Source organism: Canis lupus, chromosome 26 (assembly GCF_048164855.1).
Source record: "Canis lupus baileyi chromosome 26, mCanLup2.hap1, whole genome shotgun sequence".
In the NCBI taxonomy this organism is placed as follows: domain Eukaryota; kingdom Metazoa; phylum Chordata; class Mammalia; order Carnivora; family Canidae; genus Canis; species Canis lupus.
In genome coordinates this window covers 37,862,758-37,880,101 of record NC_132863.1, presented here as the reverse complement: position 1 = coordinate 37,880,101, position 17,344 = coordinate 37,862,758, and the positions used below count along the sequence as shown (strand labels likewise).

At 44.9% G+C, this 17,344-nt stretch overlaps 1 protein-coding gene across 8 annotated transcripts in view; it reads left to right on the top strand.

Moving 5' to 3' along the window:
• The window catches only part of STAU1 (staufen double-stranded RNA binding protein 1), a 43,776-nt gene extending 27,398 nt beyond the window's left edge, over positions 1-16,378 (top strand). For 4 of the 8 annotated variants that reach the window (XM_072801392.1, XM_072801390.1, XM_072801386.1 and 1 more), the window contains 8 exons: positions 6,553-6,765; positions 8,824-8,967; positions 10,787-10,933; positions 12,189-12,264; positions 12,464-12,783; positions 13,361-13,483; positions 14,050-14,135; positions 14,854-16,378. In XM_072801392.1, the coding sequence (XP_072657493.1) occupies positions 6,553-6,765; positions 8,824-8,967; positions 10,787-10,933; positions 12,189-12,264; positions 12,464-12,783; positions 13,361-13,483; positions 14,050-14,135; positions 14,854-14,869 (1,125 nt within the window). In that variant the 3' untranslated portion in view covers positions 14,870-16,378. Of the gene's footprint in view, positions 1-6,534; positions 6,766-8,823; positions 8,968-10,786; positions 10,934-12,188; positions 12,265-12,463; positions 12,784-13,360; positions 13,484-14,049; positions 14,136-14,853 lie in introns of all 8 variants that reach the window. The other 4 variants (XM_072801388.1, XM_072801387.1, XM_072801385.1 and 1 more) reach the window with 1 other exon arrangement.
• Positions 16,379-17,344: the final 966 nt, after the last annotated feature.

Sequence of the window (17,344 nt, the reverse complement as noted above, 5' to 3'; positions counted from 1 at the left end):
GGAAGATTACTTGGTACCCACTGGATGCTAAGGAAGTATTTGTTAAATGAATGGAACAGTTATTTTTTTTTACTAAGTTCTTTATAGTAAAATTTATCACATAGGAAGCTGGGTTAGAAGTGTTTAATAGAGAAGGCAGGAATCTTTCCTGGATTCTTCAGGGGAAAAGTGTATATGGCTTGGCTTTTGATAAAATATATAGTTTCAGGTAAAAAATATGATGGTGCTGATTGATAAAATCACCAGGAGGCAGTTATGACCTCATTGCACTAAATCCATTGTAGGTGGAACTCCAAATTTAGATCGGAGGGCTCAAGATGTGAGGAGATGATGGAGTGATCTCTGAGATGCCGGGGTGGGGCTGAGCAGTTGGAAACCAGGCTCTCAGGCTGGGAGGTGGTGTGTGAGGGGCCCCTGGCAGCTCTGCAGTCCATCTGCAGGGGCTCCTGTCAGCTGGATTCCTACAGGCAGACCTCTTCCTTTGGGGGGCAGTGAAGGCTGCTCTCACAGGGTCCACCAGTTCTCGCCTGGGGAGCACAGCACTGCTGTTTTTGGGCTCATTTGGTTTTCCTAGCCATTTTTTGAATGTTTTATTTTGAAAAAGTTCAGACCTGTAGAAAAGTTGGAAGAATGGGACAGTGAATTTCTCCTTCACTGAGATTTACTAATGATTAACATTTTTTAAAATAAGATTTTATTTATTTATTCATGAGAGACACAGAGAGAGAGGCAGAGACATAGGCAAAGGGAGAAGCAGGCTCCCTGCGGGGAGCCTGATGTGGGACTCAACCCCAGGACCCTGGTACCACGACCTGAGCCAAAAGCAGATGCTCAACCACAGAGCCACCCAATCATCCTGACTAGTGATTAACATTTTACATTTGCTTTCTTTTTCTGTGAATGCACATGTTATTTTTTTTTCTTTTTACTCTTGCTGGGTCATTTGAAAGCAAGTAGCAGGTATCAGGATTCCTGGTATTTCAGCATGTATCTTTTAAGGACAAAGACATTACCTTAAATAAGCACAATCTAATGATCAAATACAGGAAATTGAGCATCGCTTTAATTCTTATGTAACTTACATCCTATATTCACATTTTGCCATCTGTCCCTCCCCTGTTCTTTATGGCACGTGTTTTCTTGTTCTAGTGTCCAGCACAGGATCACACCCTGTATCTGGTGGAAGCATCTCCTTCCATCTGCAATAATTCACAGCCTTTTTTGACATTAAAAAAAATTATTTATTTGAGAGAGAGAACATGAGCAGGGGGAGGAACAGAGGGAGAGGGAGAAGCAGAGTCACCACTCAGCAGGGAGCCTGAGACTCCAAGATTCGGAGTCCCAGGACTCAGAGATCGTGACCTGAGCCTAAGGCAGACGCTTAACCAACTGAGCCACCTAGGTGCCCCCTTTTCTGACATTTTTAAAAGGTACTTTGTAGAATGGCCCTCAATTTGATCTGCTTGTTTCCTCATAATTAGTTTCAGGTAATACTTTTTTTTTTTTCCTTCAGGACACCATAGAAGTGGTGTCAGTTCTTCTGAGCATCATATAAGGGCATTTTACTCTATCACTGACATTAGTTTCATGGTTTACACCAGAACTTCACTTCAAGGAGACTTACTTTCTCTTTGCAATTCATCCGTATCCTGCAAGGAGATCTTTGAAGGTTATGCTTTAGGAGATTTTTTCAGTGTTTCTAGTACTCATTGATAATTCTTCCCAGCATCAGTCACTAGGTGGATTTTCTGCCTTTCTGAGCTGACATTCCACAGGAAATACCCTACCCCCTTACTTTTAATTTTTATTAGCATAGGTCCACACTTCTTTTTTTACTCAAAGTGTTATTTCATTATTGTCATTAATTAGGAGGGTGCCTGGCCTGCTTAGTGAAGCAGTGTGACTCTTGATCGTGAAGTCATGAGTTCAAGCCCCATATTATGTGTAGAGCTTACATTTAAAAAACAAAAAAGAAAAAGAATCATGGTTCATTATTATTGTCATTCATTTTGATATTTAAATTGCTATTCAGCTGGCTCTTGTATCCTTTGATAGTCCTCTCTGAGGATGTTTTGCGGGGGGACGATTAGTTTTTTTAAGTTATAATTTTTACAGTAAAATCCACCCTATTCAGGTTTGTGATTTGATGTGTTTTGATGAATGTATACAGGTGTGTAACCACTACTGTAGTCAAGACCTAAAACTCTTTCACCCCATAGTTGCCCTGAGTCCCTTTGCAGCCTGTTCTTTCCTTCCATCCTTGGCCACAGGCAACCACTGATTCGATTTCTTCCCCTATGTTTTGCTCTTTTCAGAACATTACATAAATGGAATTACAGAGTCTTGCTTTTAGTCTGGCTTCTTTAATATAATGCAGGTGTCGAGTTGTCCATGTTGCACAGATTAGTAGTTCCTGTCTTGTTATTGCTTGAGGAGTTGCCAGTGTATTGGACACAGTAGCACTTACCTCTTACCTGTGGCAGGGCAGAACATTTGGGTTGCTTCCAGTTGTTGGTAATGATGAATAAAGCTATCATAAACATGCACATACATCTGCACAGATGTGTTTTCATTTCTCTTGAGTAAAAATTTGGGAGTGAATTTGCTGGGTTGCATGATAAATCTATCTTTAACTTTATGAAGTGTTGTTAAAATGTTTCCAGAGTGGGTGTATCATTGTACCTTCCCACAGCAGTGTGGGAGAGTTTGAGTTTTCTGCATCCCCTCCAACACTTGGTATTGTCAGTTTTCAAAATTTTAGTCATTCTAGTAGGCGTGCAGTAGTAACTGGTTGTGATTTTTATTTGTATCTCCATGAGAACTAGTGATAGCATCTTTTTTTTTTTTTTAGATTTTTTTTTTTTAATTTTTATTTATTTATGATAGAGAGGCAGAGACACAGGCAGAGGGAGAAGCAGGCTCCATGCACCGGGAGCCCGCCGTGGGACTCGATCCCGGGTCTCCAGGATCGTGCCCTGGGCCAAAGGCAGGCGCCAAACCGCTGCGCCACCCAGGGATCCCCTTTTTTAGATTTTTATTTCTTTATTTGAGAGAGAGAGGAAGAGAGAGAGAGCACAAGCAGGGGGAGCAGCAGAGGGAGAAGCATGTTCCCTGCTAAGCAGGGAGCTTGATGTAGGGCTCGATCCCAGGACCCTGAGGACCTGAGCTGAAATCACCAGTTGGATGCTTAACCAACTGAGCCACCCAGGCGTCCCTGAGCATCTTTCATGCGCTGCTTTACCATCTGTGCATCTTCTTTGGGGGAGCATCTGTTCACATCTTCCTTCATTTTTGTTATTGAGTTTTATTATTGAGTTTTGAGGGTTATTTATATATTCTGAATACATTCTTTTATCAGATATGTATTTTCTAAGTATTTTCTCCCAATATGTAGTCTGTCTTTTCATTTTTTAAATAGTATCTTCCAAAGAGAAGAGAGATTTTAGTGGAGTGGAATTTGCCTAATTTTTCTTTTATGTTTTCTGGATGTTGTGTGTAACCTAAGACACCTTTGTGTCACATAAAGTCATTCTCCTGTGCTTTCTTTTTTTTTTTTTTTCTCCTGTGCTTTCTTCTAGAAGCTTTATGACTCATTTTGAGTTATGGTTTTTATATATGCTATGAGGTTTTTTCCTCTTCTGTTTGTCTACCCCATTGTCCCTGCATACTTACTTCTTACCTACCCTCTTCAGATTTTGAGTGAACTTGTTACTTTCTGGTACAATGAAATGTTTTAGCCTTACTTTGAACTTTGCCTTCTCAAGTTTTGGCACCAGTAGAAATGGAAGTTCTAACAGAAATGGCCTCAGCTGGTCCTGCAAGGAGCCCTGGTTCCCTTTCACAGAGAATGGCATGTGGAGACCAGGATGGGATACCAAGCGTGCATGTTGCTGGTGGAGGAAGGGTCATTGCTTCTAGGCCGTGTAGGCAGGTGGCTCTAGAAAATACCTATATTTTCAAAATTCTTAGTTTATGCCTCTAATTTTAGTCCAGCATCACAAGGCTCTTTATCTTCATTCCTAATTCCATACTTTTAGCTCCTGCTGTCTGTTCCTGTGCAGTAAAATGTGCATGTCTTCAGTGTCCAGCCCATTCAAGTCCATGGTCCGCCACCAAAATCAGATCTAGAGTGTTTCCGTAACCTCCAGCAGGCCCTGGGCTGTTAACATCTGCTCAGAAGAAGCTGTTTTCTAAAATCACTATAGCTTCATTTGCTTTGTTCTTAGACCGCATATAAATAGAATGATATAATATGGATTGTTTGGTGTCAAGTCTCTTATCCTCAAGTGTTTTTGTGTCTTGTCCACGTATGTCACTAGCTGTGTGATATTTCACTGTATGAATGTAAAGCTGTGTCCTGTTGATGGACATGTAAGTTGTTTTCACTTTGGGAACTATTATGAATAAAGCTGCTAAGGCTTCTGGTGCATGTGTGCACCCAGAATTGCCAAGTCTAAGGGTAGGTGTTTGTAAAAATTGTCAAACTGGGGGCACCTGGGTGGCTCAGTGGATTGTCTGCCTTTGGCTCAGGTAATGATCCAAGAGTTCTGGGTTCGAGCCCTGTGTCAGGCTCTCTGCTCTGGGGAGTCTGCTTCTCCTTCTCCACCCTACTCATGCGCTCTATTTCTCTCTCTCTCTCTCTCTCTCTCTCTTTCTCTCTCAGATAAATAAATAAAAATCTTAAAAAATTTAAAGTGATTGAACTAGTTTGTGCTCTGACCAGTTCCACATCCTTGTCAACGCTTGATTCTGTCAATTTTAATTTTAGCCATTTTGGAGTGTTGTGTATATTGCAGTATTTCATTGTGACTTCAATTTACATTTCCTTAATGACAAATGATAATTATTTTGTCATATACTTATTGGCCATTTAGAGATCTTGTTTCGTAAAGTACCTGTTCAAGCCTTTTTTTAATTAGATAGTTTGTTTTTTTTATTACTGACTTTTAGGGTTTCTTTCAGTATTCTGGATATAAATCCTCAGATACATATATTGTGAACATTCTCTCATTCTGTGGGCTCCCTGTATTTTCTTCATGTTGTCTTTTGATGAGAACAGTTTTTAATTTCGAGGAGCTCCGATTTTGTTTTCTTTATGGCTGGTACCTTGTGTTTTCAGGAGCCCTTTGCCACCCACATGCTCAGGGCCTATTTTCCTTATGTTTTCTTTGGATAGCGTTACAGTTTAGCTTTTACGTTTAGGTCTGTTCTGGCTCCCGTTCGCTGTTGCTTATGGTGGAGTTTGAGACTGTGGTTCAGCTTTTTTCCCATGTGGATATCTAGTTGCTTTTTTTTTTTTTTTAATTTAAAAGACTTCTGATAAAAAAAAAAAAAAATCTTTTGATGCACTTTTGGTGTGTTTACCAGAAATCACAAGACTGTATGAGTGCAGGTCTATTTCTGTGTTCTGTCCTGATTTATTGATCTCTTTGTTTGCCTTTAAACAATACCTTGAGGGTGTAGTTGCTATAACTTTATAGGAAGCCTTGAAATCTGGTAGAGTGAGTCTTCTAATTTAGTTGTTCTTTTCAAGAGTGTCTTAGCTAACCTAAGTTGGGTTCAATTTTTACTTTCCATGTGACGCAGTAAGAACTTATACTTAGGTTTCTGTTCATATTCAATTTTAGTGTTTTTCTCCCATCTTTGTTGACTTATTTTCTATTTTTTTCTATTTTTAACATGTAAAACACTAAATACTTCCAAAAGTCAAAACTATACAGAAAAAGATATATTCATAGGTGTCCTCTTGTCCCTTCTCTGCCCCAATCTCTCCCACTTGTCTAGGGAATTCCTTTTTTCGGTTTCTCCTTTATGCATACTGTGTTTCTTTTTGTGAAAATAAGCATATAAACACATCTCTCTTTTTATGTACATGTGTATATGTGTATGTACATATAAATCTTAACACGAAAGTTAGGGTACTATATAAACTCTTTTGCAGTTTGCTTATTTTTTTTTTTTTACTTAATGTGTACTGGAAATCACTGTCAGTGCTTAGAAATTTCTTGTTCTTTTTTTTTTTTTTTTTTCATTTATTTATGATAGTCACACAGAGAGAGAGAGAGAGAGGCAGAGACATAGGCAGAGGGAGAAGCAGGCTCCATGCACCAGGAGCCTGACGTGGGATTCGATCCCGGGTCTCCAGGATCGCGCCCTGGGCCAAAGGCAGGCGCTAAACCGCTGTGCCACCCAGGGATCCCTTCTTGTTCTTTTTTAAAGCTGCACAGCAACCAGTGTTTAATAAGCTCGGGCTTGGCTGGAGGCTCAGAGCAAATATTAAACTTGAACCCCTTGTGTTGCAGTTATTTCTGGGCTTTGCTGGGACAGCTTTCTTTCTGAAAGAAAGACATTAATAAGTCTGAAAAATAAGGAAAAAGGGAAGAAAAGCATTCAGGACTGTCACTGTTTCCTTTTGCTGCTGTTCATTGATGAGGTCCTGTCCATAGCTCCCCTTTCTCTGTGTTTCCTGGGAGGTAGTACGCTAAGCAGTGTGCCCTGCCACTTGCAGTAAGTGTCTGTCACGCTTCCACTCAGTCTTTCCCTCTAAAACAGGTTGCCCGGGAGAGTGGCCCCCCCCACATGAAGAGCTTTGTGACCAAGGTGTCGGTTGGGGAGTTTGTGGGGGAAGGTGAAGGGAAGAGCAAGAAGATTTCAAAGAAAAATGCTGCTATCGCCGTCCTTGAGGAGCTGAAGAAGCTACCACCCCTGCCTACAGTCGAGCGTGTGAAGCCCAGAATCAAAAAGAAAACAAAATCCATAGTCAGGGTAAGAGCCTCTTGATCGGAGAGGGTATTTCCATGGCCTGTTAATGGCTGGAGGGTGGTTTAGGAGATTCACTAGGTTGCTGACCCTAGTGACAGGGGATGGGTGCTGACATGCCATCTGCCAGGCCTGGTACAGAGGCTGCCTGGTGTAGTTCTCCTGGGAGCGTCTGGTCAGGCAAAGATGGGACACTGCGGGATCAGCAGAGGCACCTGCAGCTGTATGCCCTTGGCCGTGGATGAGGGGATGATCATGGGAGCTGTGTGCACCTGCAGAAAGAATGGCTGCATTGTCCTTCTTCCGTCTCGTTGACGGCTGCACTGGTACAAGTGCAAAGCAGATTTATGGGAGGAAAGACATCTGGGGCAGGTGTAGGAGTGAGACATTTCACCAAACACCTTCTTATTCTGTGGGATTTTTTAAGCCTGTCATGTACCTGTCAAAAATTATACTAGCCCCCTACTCCCCTGCCCAAGGAAGGGACAGGAGTCCATTTGGGCATGTTTAGGAATACTAGGGTCCATTCTATGATTGTCAATATCAAGATTGGCCGTTGAACAGCATAGGGGTTAGGATTGCTGACCACCACCCCCACCCCACAATGGAAAACTTGGGTTTAACTTTTGACTCCCCAGAAACTTAACCACTGATGGCCTACTGTTGGCCGGAAGTTTAACCAATAACACAATGGTCAATTAATACGTTTTATATATTAAATATTGTATTATATGTGTGTGTTAAATGCTATGTTTGCACAGTAATCTGGAGAAAAGCGAACATTATTCTTTTTTTTTTTTTTAAAGATTTTATTTATTCATGAGGCACACACACAGAGAGGCGGAGACATAGGCAGAGGGAGAACAGGCTCCATGCAGGGAGCCCGATGTGGGACTCAGTCCCAGGACTCCAGGATCATGCCCTGGGCCAAAGGCAGACGCTCAACCACTGAGCCACCCAGGCATCCCAAAAGCGAACATTATTAAGGAAGTCATAAGGAACAGAAAATACATTTACTATACTGTACTGTATTACCAGAAAAAATCCACTTCTAAGTAGACCTGCACAGTTCAAACCCTTGTTCAAGGGCCAGCTGGAGTTTCACACTCTGTTAGACCCAGTGCACAGGAGTGAGCACACTGTATCTACTGCTGCAGCTTCTAGAAATCACCCCACACGAGCATTCCTTGGCACTGGGGAGGAACTGTGGGATTCTTTTTTTTTTTTTTTTTAAGATTTTATTTATTCGTGAGAGACACAGAGAGAGAGAGGGAGGGAGGGAGGGAGGCAGAGACACAGGCAGTAGGAGAAGCAGGCTCCACGCAGGGAGCCCGACATGGGACTCGATCCTGGGTCTCCAGGATCAAGCCCTGGGCTGAAGGCGGCGCTAAACCACTGAGCCACCAAGGGCTGCCTGAACTGTGGGATTCTTAGGTTCTTTCCACATGGTGTCAGCTTAAGGTTGTGTTTGTTTTGTTTCTGGATTTTGAGCCCTTGTTAAGAAAGCTGGGGACCCATCTTCTAACACAGACTTTTGGGGGAATTTTAGGAATAGTGTATTTTTGTATTTTTTCTCTCTTCATTGTCAAATAGAAATTTCTTGTTAAAAAGATGTTTCAGGGATGCTTGCCCACCTGCCATGGGATATTGATGTTGGTTTTCCAGGAGGACCTTTAAAAAAAGTCACCTCAGGGGCAGCCTATGTGGCTCACTGGTTTAGCGCCACCTTCAGCCCAGGGTGTGATCCTGGAGACCCGGGATCGAGTCCCACCTTGGGCTCCCTGCATGGAGCCTGCTTCTCCCTCTGCCTGTGTCTCTGCCCCCCGCACCCCCCCCTCCGTTTCTCATGAATAAATAAAATCTTTAAAAAAAAAATCACCTCAGAACAATCCTAGAAAATCATTAAGCATCTTTTAATTTTAAGACGGTTTTAAAAAGAGCTGATTAATTCTGGGCACTTAGATTAACATAAAAGTAATGTTATGTTCTGTCCTGATCTCTGAATTGGCAAGGTCCTTTCTGTGGCTAACGTGGCACATAGTTTCTACATTAATTGTTCCTCAGCTACAGAGCAGCACAGACTGTGGCCAGGGAATGAACCCGATTAGCAGACTGGCCCAGATCCAACAGGCGAAAAAGGAGAAGGAGCCAGAGTACATGCTCCTCACAGAGCGAGGCCTCCCACGCCGCAGAGAGTTTGTGATGCAGGTAGGTCAGCATGGGTTGTGGGCAGCCCTTCTCTGACCATGCCCCATCTCAGCTGGATGGGGTCCAGGGGCTCGGTGCCTTCCTGTGAAGGTCAGGAACCGTGCACCAGCCCAGTGGGCCCCCTCCCTGCCATCAGACATTAGCAGTGTTAACCATATCGCTTGCAGTGATTTGATGCCTTAAAATATGCCCTTGGGGGTGGGGTGCTCCAGGTCATGATTGCTAGGGTGTGGGGTTGCACAGAGGAAGAGTGTTTCTCTTCATTACATCTCCTGGAAGTTTGTATTGTTTTTTTTTCAAAAGGTAAATCTTGTGAATTCTGTGAAACGATCTGTTCCTGTTCCTCCTAATCCATCTGTAGAATCTGGAGTTTAGGGCTGGCTCTTCTTAGATTGGGATTACACTTCGGATTAGTGCAGTGTTTTCCTTGTACTTGTGGAACGGTTGGTCGTATCGGCAGTCTACGTTGTGATTTGAATTTAATAGTATTTTCTGGTGAAAAACCCAATACTTGAAAAAAAGCCAAAACAATACTTTTGCATAGCAGTTCATGACTTCTGAAGCACCGTCACTTAGCCAAGTGTGTTATAACTATCCAGGCAGAAGGCAGGAGAAGTCCTGGTCCTTTCAGGCTAAAGGAAGATGGTAGCGTGCTGAGAGGATCAATAATTTGGCCAAGATCAAAGCTGGTAGATGGCAAGGGCAGAATTCAACCCCAGAGCCCTTTCCACAGGCCAGGGAAGGTGTCCTTGACTCTCAGTTCTGTGACATGGACTTTTTGGTTCTGGTCTTTGATCCAGACCAGCCTGAAAGGGATTTATAACGGTGGTATGTGTTGGAGTATGTGTAAGAATGAACTCTCTTAAGGGAGGATGGCCTGGTGGAAAGGGGGGATGCTGTGTGTATAGATGTGTACACTTGTGTGAATGTCACTGACAGGATGGATAGCACAGTTTACAAATAATATATGAAGTATATAATACTCTTTACTGTTGATTTTCTCCATCTGTCACTTCAGCATAGCTGTCATCGACAGTGTTGTAAAATCAGAGTGCATCTAAATGCTTGCTTACTGTCCAGTTCAAGCAGAGAGACTGCTCATGCCGTTGACAAAGGAACGTAGTTCTAGCATGAGAATCGGTTGGTATTTTTGTTTACAAGATGAAAGTAAAACAAGACATGTTGGAACTTCCCTCAGTTGTGAACAATGAGTGACCTTGTTGAATCAGATAGTTTTCAGAGATTGGATGGATGTTCCTGTCTTTTGTGCAGTCACAGCACCCTGGCTGCAGACTCGACACACTTTTAAGCTTAATTTGCATCATTGATTTTCCTCCATCATGTAAGTCTAGAGGAGACAAGAAAGCGCCGAAGGCGTGCTGCGTAGCGTTGGCAGGTTTCCATGGGGTGGTCACTCTGTGCACGGCTGTTCGCAGGCTGTCCGAGTGGCCCCTAGGGTCCCAGGCTGGGCAGGGGGCTATATGGCAGCACACAGATGCCACTGGTATGAAGAACCCCAGAAGCACAGAGAGGTTTGAGATGGGAGTCACACTAGGGAGTGGTGAGCTTTCAGAACTGATTACCTCTGTCTGTCCAAGTAATTCTGAGCTGCTGTAACCTCCTGTGTAATAGTGGCTGCCGCGGGCAGCCAGTGCTCTCCAAGGTCCTGAGCGTCTGTGTGGGGCTGCCACGGGCACCCTGGGGCAACCGTTGAGCCTCTGGCCGTTGTTGGGTTCTTTTGCCAGCACACCGATGCCTGACCAGTCTTCACTCTGGAGGGGTCAGCACTGGTCTGAGTCCTGACTTCGTCCTCATGCAGGTGAAGGTGGGAAACCACACCGCAGAAGGAGCAGGCACCAATAAGAAGGTGGCCAAACGCAACGCAGCCGAGAACATGCTGGAGATCCTTGGTTTCAAAGTCCCACAGGCTCAGCCCACCAAACCAGCCCTCAAATCAGAGGAGAAGGTGACTGCTCGGGGCTCTGTGTCCTTGCTCTCTAATTGCAAGATGACCTCCTCGCTTCGTCCTAGGGGACTCTGGCGCCTCCGGGGCCGAGCTTCAGGGCAAGGCTTCATCCTCCTGGCAGTAAAGCAGCCCTGCTGAGCAGCGTCCTGTCCATTCGGAGCATTGTAATATGGTCAGAAGGGAACTTGCATGTCCACGGCTCCCGAGTGTGGCTCTGGGTTAAGTCGTTCTTGTTTCCATGTCTCTGTGGTCGGGGACGCTTCACTGGAGGGCAACTTGCTCCTCTCCACCCATAGGGTGATGGGCCAGTGGGCTGGGGATGAAAGTGTCTGATTCTGTCCTCTCACAGTGAGGCCTGCATGAAAGATCCACCAGTGTTAGGCTTCTGCTAGCTGGGAAGCAAGCATTGGATTTCCTGGGACACCAACAGAGTGTGATTTATGGAACTAAGGCTGTAGTTGAGATTCGGGCTTTTTTTTTCTTTATGAATTGAACACTAGATAAAAGCCGAGATTGGTAAGCAGTACCCTCAGTACCCTCAAGCATGTCCTTGACAGAGCTTGTTTCTTCCACTGAGAAGTCCCAGGATGGATTCCCTTCCAGAGCCAGCTGTGCCAGCCATGGGCCGTGGCATCTGCTGTGGCCACCACAGACACTCATCAGAGAATCGGCATAGATCCTGGAGTCGGTTTTGGGGATTTTTATCCCAAAATCTGTTAGAGGATTCATAACATCCTTACCTTCTCAGAAGACCCGTGTTTAACAACATTTTTATCTTTTTCCCTGCATCTGTTATCTTTCGAAATGTCACCTTCCCTTTTAATTGGCTATTAGTTCCAGAAGAATCCTTGTTTAGCTTTCATCTAAAAGCCTCTTTTCCTACCTTGGGCTCTACCAGTCTAGCATCTCTGGCTCTCTCTGGGTAAATGTTCCCTTGTCTTTCTGTGAGCACAGAGCTGATTTCAACACCTGGCTCAGGGTGATTGTTAGCTCCCTCTCGTGGAGGACAGGCAGTGTGGGCAGGAGCATACTGGGTGATTGTTAGCTCCCTCTCGTGGAGGCTGCCGGGACAGTGCGAGCCAATCAGTGGTCCCGCCTGGGGGCAGGGCTTTTCTGCTAGTTACCTGTCCATGTTTCAGAAGGCTATAAACCACAGATTAACGCAGGTTGGAATTTGTATAGTTTGAGAGAGTAGGAACTAATTTCACAAAAGTTTGATTTATGCTCATGGACTTTCTTTTTTTGTTTTTTTAAGACACCAATAAAAAAAACAGGGGATGGAAGAAAAGTAACCTTTTTTGAACCTGGCTCTGGGGATGAAAATGGGACTAGTAAGTGTGAAACTGTTAATATTGTCTTGATCTGAATGTGATTCTGGGATTTGCGTGGTTCCTGGAACAACGAGCAGTGTTGAGTTCTGCGTCCTCCCCGTGTCGTTGTGTGCTCTGAGGAAGGGCCAGTGGGTTGGAGGAGGTCTTTCCCAGCAGCGCATGTGGCCTCCTGTTGACCTGTGTGTGTATCCCTCCCTAGGCAATAAAGAGGATGAGTTTAGGATGCCTTATCTGAGTCATCAGCAGCTGCCCGCTGGGATTCTTCCCATGGTGCCCGAGGTGGCCCAGGCCGTAGGAGTCAGTCAAGGACACCACACCAAAGATTTCACCAGGGCTGCTCCGAACCCTGCCAAGGCCACGGTAACTGCCATGATAGCCCGTGAATTGTTGTATGGGGGCACCTCGCCCACAGCCGAGACCATTTTAAAGAATAACATCTCTTCAGGCCACGTACCCCATGGACCTCTTACAAGACCCTCTGAGCAGCTGGACTATCTTTCCAGAGTCCAGGGATTCCAGGTAACTATCAGGCCTGAGCTGCACCTCAGTGCAGTCATCTTTTTGGGGGTTTTCTCAGAAAATGAGTCTTGCACCTAGTTTATTAAATCGGGATCTTTATATATAGAGGAAGAGGTGGAGGGCACACTGGGAGGGTGGAGGAGGGTAGGGAAAGTTGGACAAGCCTGTATGGTAACAGAGTAAGCTTGTCTTTGGTAATAAATATTAAAAAAAAATCCAGGCTGACCATAATAACAAATTTTCTAATCTTAATGGTAGTTATAGCGAGAATGGTTTCAGTATTCTGGTCCTTTCTGCCTAGTAAAAGATACGGCTTCTTTCAGACCAGGTGTTTAGTCTCCCCCACTACCTGCCCACCCCCGACTAGGCTTTTTGGTTAGACATCAAGGTTCTTGGAAGATTGTAGAAGCTGGGGCCCCTAGCAGCAGGCCCCTCTGACAGGGTCTTGCCAACAGAGCAGGAGTTGGTGGAGCCATGTCAGCTTGAGAGCGGGGGAAAGAGGTGTCCCTCCCTGTCTGCTGGGCCCCGGCCATATTTGCCACTTCCCTTCTTGGCCTCAGCTTTCTTTTCCCCTCAGGTTGAATACAAAGACTTCCCCAAAAACAACAAGAACGAATTTGTATCTCTTATCAATTGCTCCTCTCAGCCACCTCTGATCAGCCACGGTATTGGAAAGGATGTGGAGTCCTGCCATGACATGGTACGTTACCCAGTGGTCCTGGCCCCTGACTCTTGCTGGCCTTGGGAAGATGGGATAAAGGGTCTCCCGTAGACTTTGGTGGTTTTATAGATTTCATATTTTTGAAGATTTCTTCCTTAGTTTGTTGGATTGATTGCTCATCATCAGAATTCATCAGCTTTAGATACTCCTTCCCCTGAAGGAAGTGCTGACCTGGGGGATGGGACTTGGATCCTGGAGCTCTGCCATGAGCCATGTCCATTCATCTTCCAGAACGCAGACCACAGGCCCAAGTTCGGGCAGCAACAGGGTTTTGTTTTAAAGCAGGATTCAAACTACATAGTCTGCCACAAAGTCAAAAATACTAAAGGATATAATAAAATTTAACAGAGGTAGTGATTCAGGGAGGTAAACATGGATAATTTATTTTGTAATTTGTATTTCAGATTAAAAGTTGAAACATTAAGACAAAGTGTGGTTTAGTGGGACTGCCTGTGTGGTCCCTTGCCTCCCTGTTCAAACAGGGTCTTGTGCTGTGGCCCTGGGGTGGGGGGTCGTGCTCTGATTCTCTCTTTCGTCCCTGCTAGGCTGCACTGAACATCTTAAAGTTGCTGTCTGAGTTGGACCAACCGAGTACAGAGATGCCAAGAACAGGAAATGGACCAATGTCTGTGTGAGTGAGCTGTTCTGTTCATTTGCATTAAGTTCAAACTGTTCAACTCAGTAGCGGGACACTCCCTCCCCTCCATCACTTTTGTCCCTATCCCTGAAAGGTCTCCCTAGTTGTGGGCAGAGCTCTAGTTTTTTTAAAATTTTGAATAGGTAATACATTCACAGGGTTCAGACCCACAGTGATTTTCAGAGGTGCCCAGTGGTCAGCTCTGCCCCTCATGCAGCCCCGGCCCAGAGATCACGTGTTAGTTTTTTTCCTGTCTTTCCTATGTGTTTCTTTGTGCAAATACAGCCCTTTTTTTTTTTTTTTTTTTTTAAGATTTTATTTATTTATTCATGAGAGACACACACACACCCAGAGAGGCAGAGACACAGGCAGAGAGAAGCAGGCGCCACACAGGGAGCCCGATGTGGGACCCGATCCCAGGTCTCCAGGATCACGCCCTGGGCCAAAGGCAGACGCTCAACCACTGAGCCACCCAGGAGTCCCAAATACAGTCCTTTCTTTACGTTACTCCTTTTCTCCTGGAGATCACATACTACACGCATTCTCCTCATTGCTTTTTTCACTTGGTGGTACATCTTGAGAAAACTTGAACTCAGTGATCATAAACTGGTGCCTATTGGACTTCAGTGTCTACTAATTTCTTCTTTTAACATGGGTTAAGTTCTCTTATATTTCAAAACTGGCATCATTTTCATTTTTTTCTTCCTTGAAGGTGTGGGAGGTGCTGAACCTTTTCTGGCCACGAACCGTTGTAAAACCCCAACATATATACTGAAAATACTGAAACTGCTTTGAGAATTTGGAATTTCTGATACCTCCAGTGGGCTGAGAGACGTGCTGGGTAAAGAACCAGAGGCGGCAGTGGTGACGAAGACGGGAACACAAGGAGGCGGCTGGGGCTGCGCTCGAGGGTGCTGTGTTTTGTCCCCACACACAGGCCGCTGCCGGGGAGGGGGGCACAGCAGAGCCTGCCCAGTGGCCCCATGCACCTCGGTGCTGGGCTGTGGTCGCTGCTGTTGGGGCTGTGTGAAAGAAACAGGAAACAGAGCACGACCCTTTCTCAGACTGGCTCACTCAAACCCTTGGGACAAACCCTGGACACCCCTGATGGGGAGAGGGGCCGTACACCAGTCCCAGAGCTGAAAGCACCAGAGAAAATCAAATGCTTCCTACTCAGCGCCAACTAACCATTCTAGTGTGCTCTGGCCCCCACCTCCTGTGGCACCCACACCATCACCACTGCTTTCTCTCCCAAAAGAGATACATATTCTTAGTTTTATTATTTTCTTTTGATTGAAAATGACACTATATAAATTTTCATCTGAGAGTTTCTCAATTGTATCTAGTTACATAGCACAGTTTAGAAACTTGTCTGAGACTGACTCAGTAATCTAATCAGCAAAGATCATATCCATGTGTATGTGGTTATACATTTTGACTTTATTGGACTAACCCAGGACCATTTCAGTGCTGCAAATAGCGTGCCCTCTGGTTTGCCTGAAACAGTCCTGGACTTCTCAGAGTCCTTGATGAAGTCTCCCACAGTTGTATAAATTGGACGATTTAGGAATTTTAAACTTTAATGATCATTTGGTTCCTTTTCTATTTTATTTTTGTTAATGCAACAGGACTTAAACAAATGAACTTTGATCTTTGTTTTAAAGATTATTAAAAAAATTGTGTGTATATACATATGGCTCTTGAGGACACGTAGCTTTCACTACACTACAGGATATGGTCTCCATGTAGTACATATAAACCCGCAGATGGATTTTCCTTGAGTGCTTTGTACTGTTGATTACATCTCCATGTAGGGCTGAAAAGAATGACCTGTGTTTATCTCTGAAACTGTGTTGCTTTTGATGTTGTGTTACTGTGCACAGAAGCTGTGCAGTAAGGTCCTGCATATGGTCCAGATGAAAAGCACCGTAGCCTTGCAAGTTAAGTTCTGCTTCAATTCATTGTTTACGCTGGAATTTCTTCTCCCCATGGAATGTAAGTAAAACTTAGTGTTTGTCACCAATAAATGGTAATACTAAATTTTTTTTTTTTTTGTTAATTTATTCTCAAATGCCACTACTGCTAGGTTGGTTCCCTCCCAACCTGCCTCTTACCCTTTTTTTAAGAAGGAAAAAAAAAAACACTTTGTAATGCTCGTGACTTCTGTTTGGGCAAAATTCTGAAGATCTGAAATAACTTTATATCAAACCATTGATCAATAAACAGCTACTAATGAATTTTTGGTCCTTTTGAGCAGTAACTAAAGAAGGTGAGGGAAGATGTGAGTGAGGGTGTGAAAGTGCGGCGTGTGGGCACCGGGTGAGGGGAGGTGCCTCTTGTCTGGACCAGACACTGTCACCCAAAGAAATGAGCCAGAGGAGGAAAGGACCACCACTCCCACCCCCACCCCCGCTTGCCAACTGCTAGTCTCCTCCCGTCCTGCAGGTGCTCTCACACCCAGAGGAGTCCAGGTGAGGCACAGCAACCAGGCCGCTGGGAAATGGCCTGGCAGCTTTCTGGTTTGTATTTTTGGAAGATGCTCATAAAGGTGGTTCGCTCTTATGAACTGGCCTGTGGGCTGGACTGCCAGAATGACATGGTCGGAAGGGGGTTCGTCAGCATTGCAGGGATAAAAAGCCATGAAAGGAAAAACCTGTCCCCTTCCCCAGTCCTGGAGTCTGCCATTTCTCCAAGGAGCTCTGGTCCCTTTTCATGACGACAGCATCTAAAACCAGGGTCTGGGGGGCGCCTGGCTGGCTCAGTCCAAAGAGCATGTGATGAGTTTAGAGTGGTGAATTTAAGCCCCAAGCTGAGCACAGAATATTACTCAACAAAACAAATCAAAAAACAAATGAAACCACCAAAATCCGGGCCTCAGAGCACTCACTGCTACTGGGGGTTTTCTAGGCCTTCTGAGCAGAAATAGATGAAACAGGTCTGTGTCTAGGTGTGCATGTGCGTGTGTCCATGTGTGTACACTCATCCAGTGTACATACATCTAGAAGCCCTGCACTGATAGTGATTCCTCACGGCCCTCCTCTGTGTTTAGTATCTTCCCCAGTACCGAGACTGTAGCCAACCCCCCAGCCTTGCAGCCACCTACTGCCTGCCACTGCTGCTCAGTGTCCTCACGCATCTCGCGGCCATGCCGCCTCCACCCGCCTCCACCCGCACTCTGCTCCCTGCCTTACACTCCCCCCCCC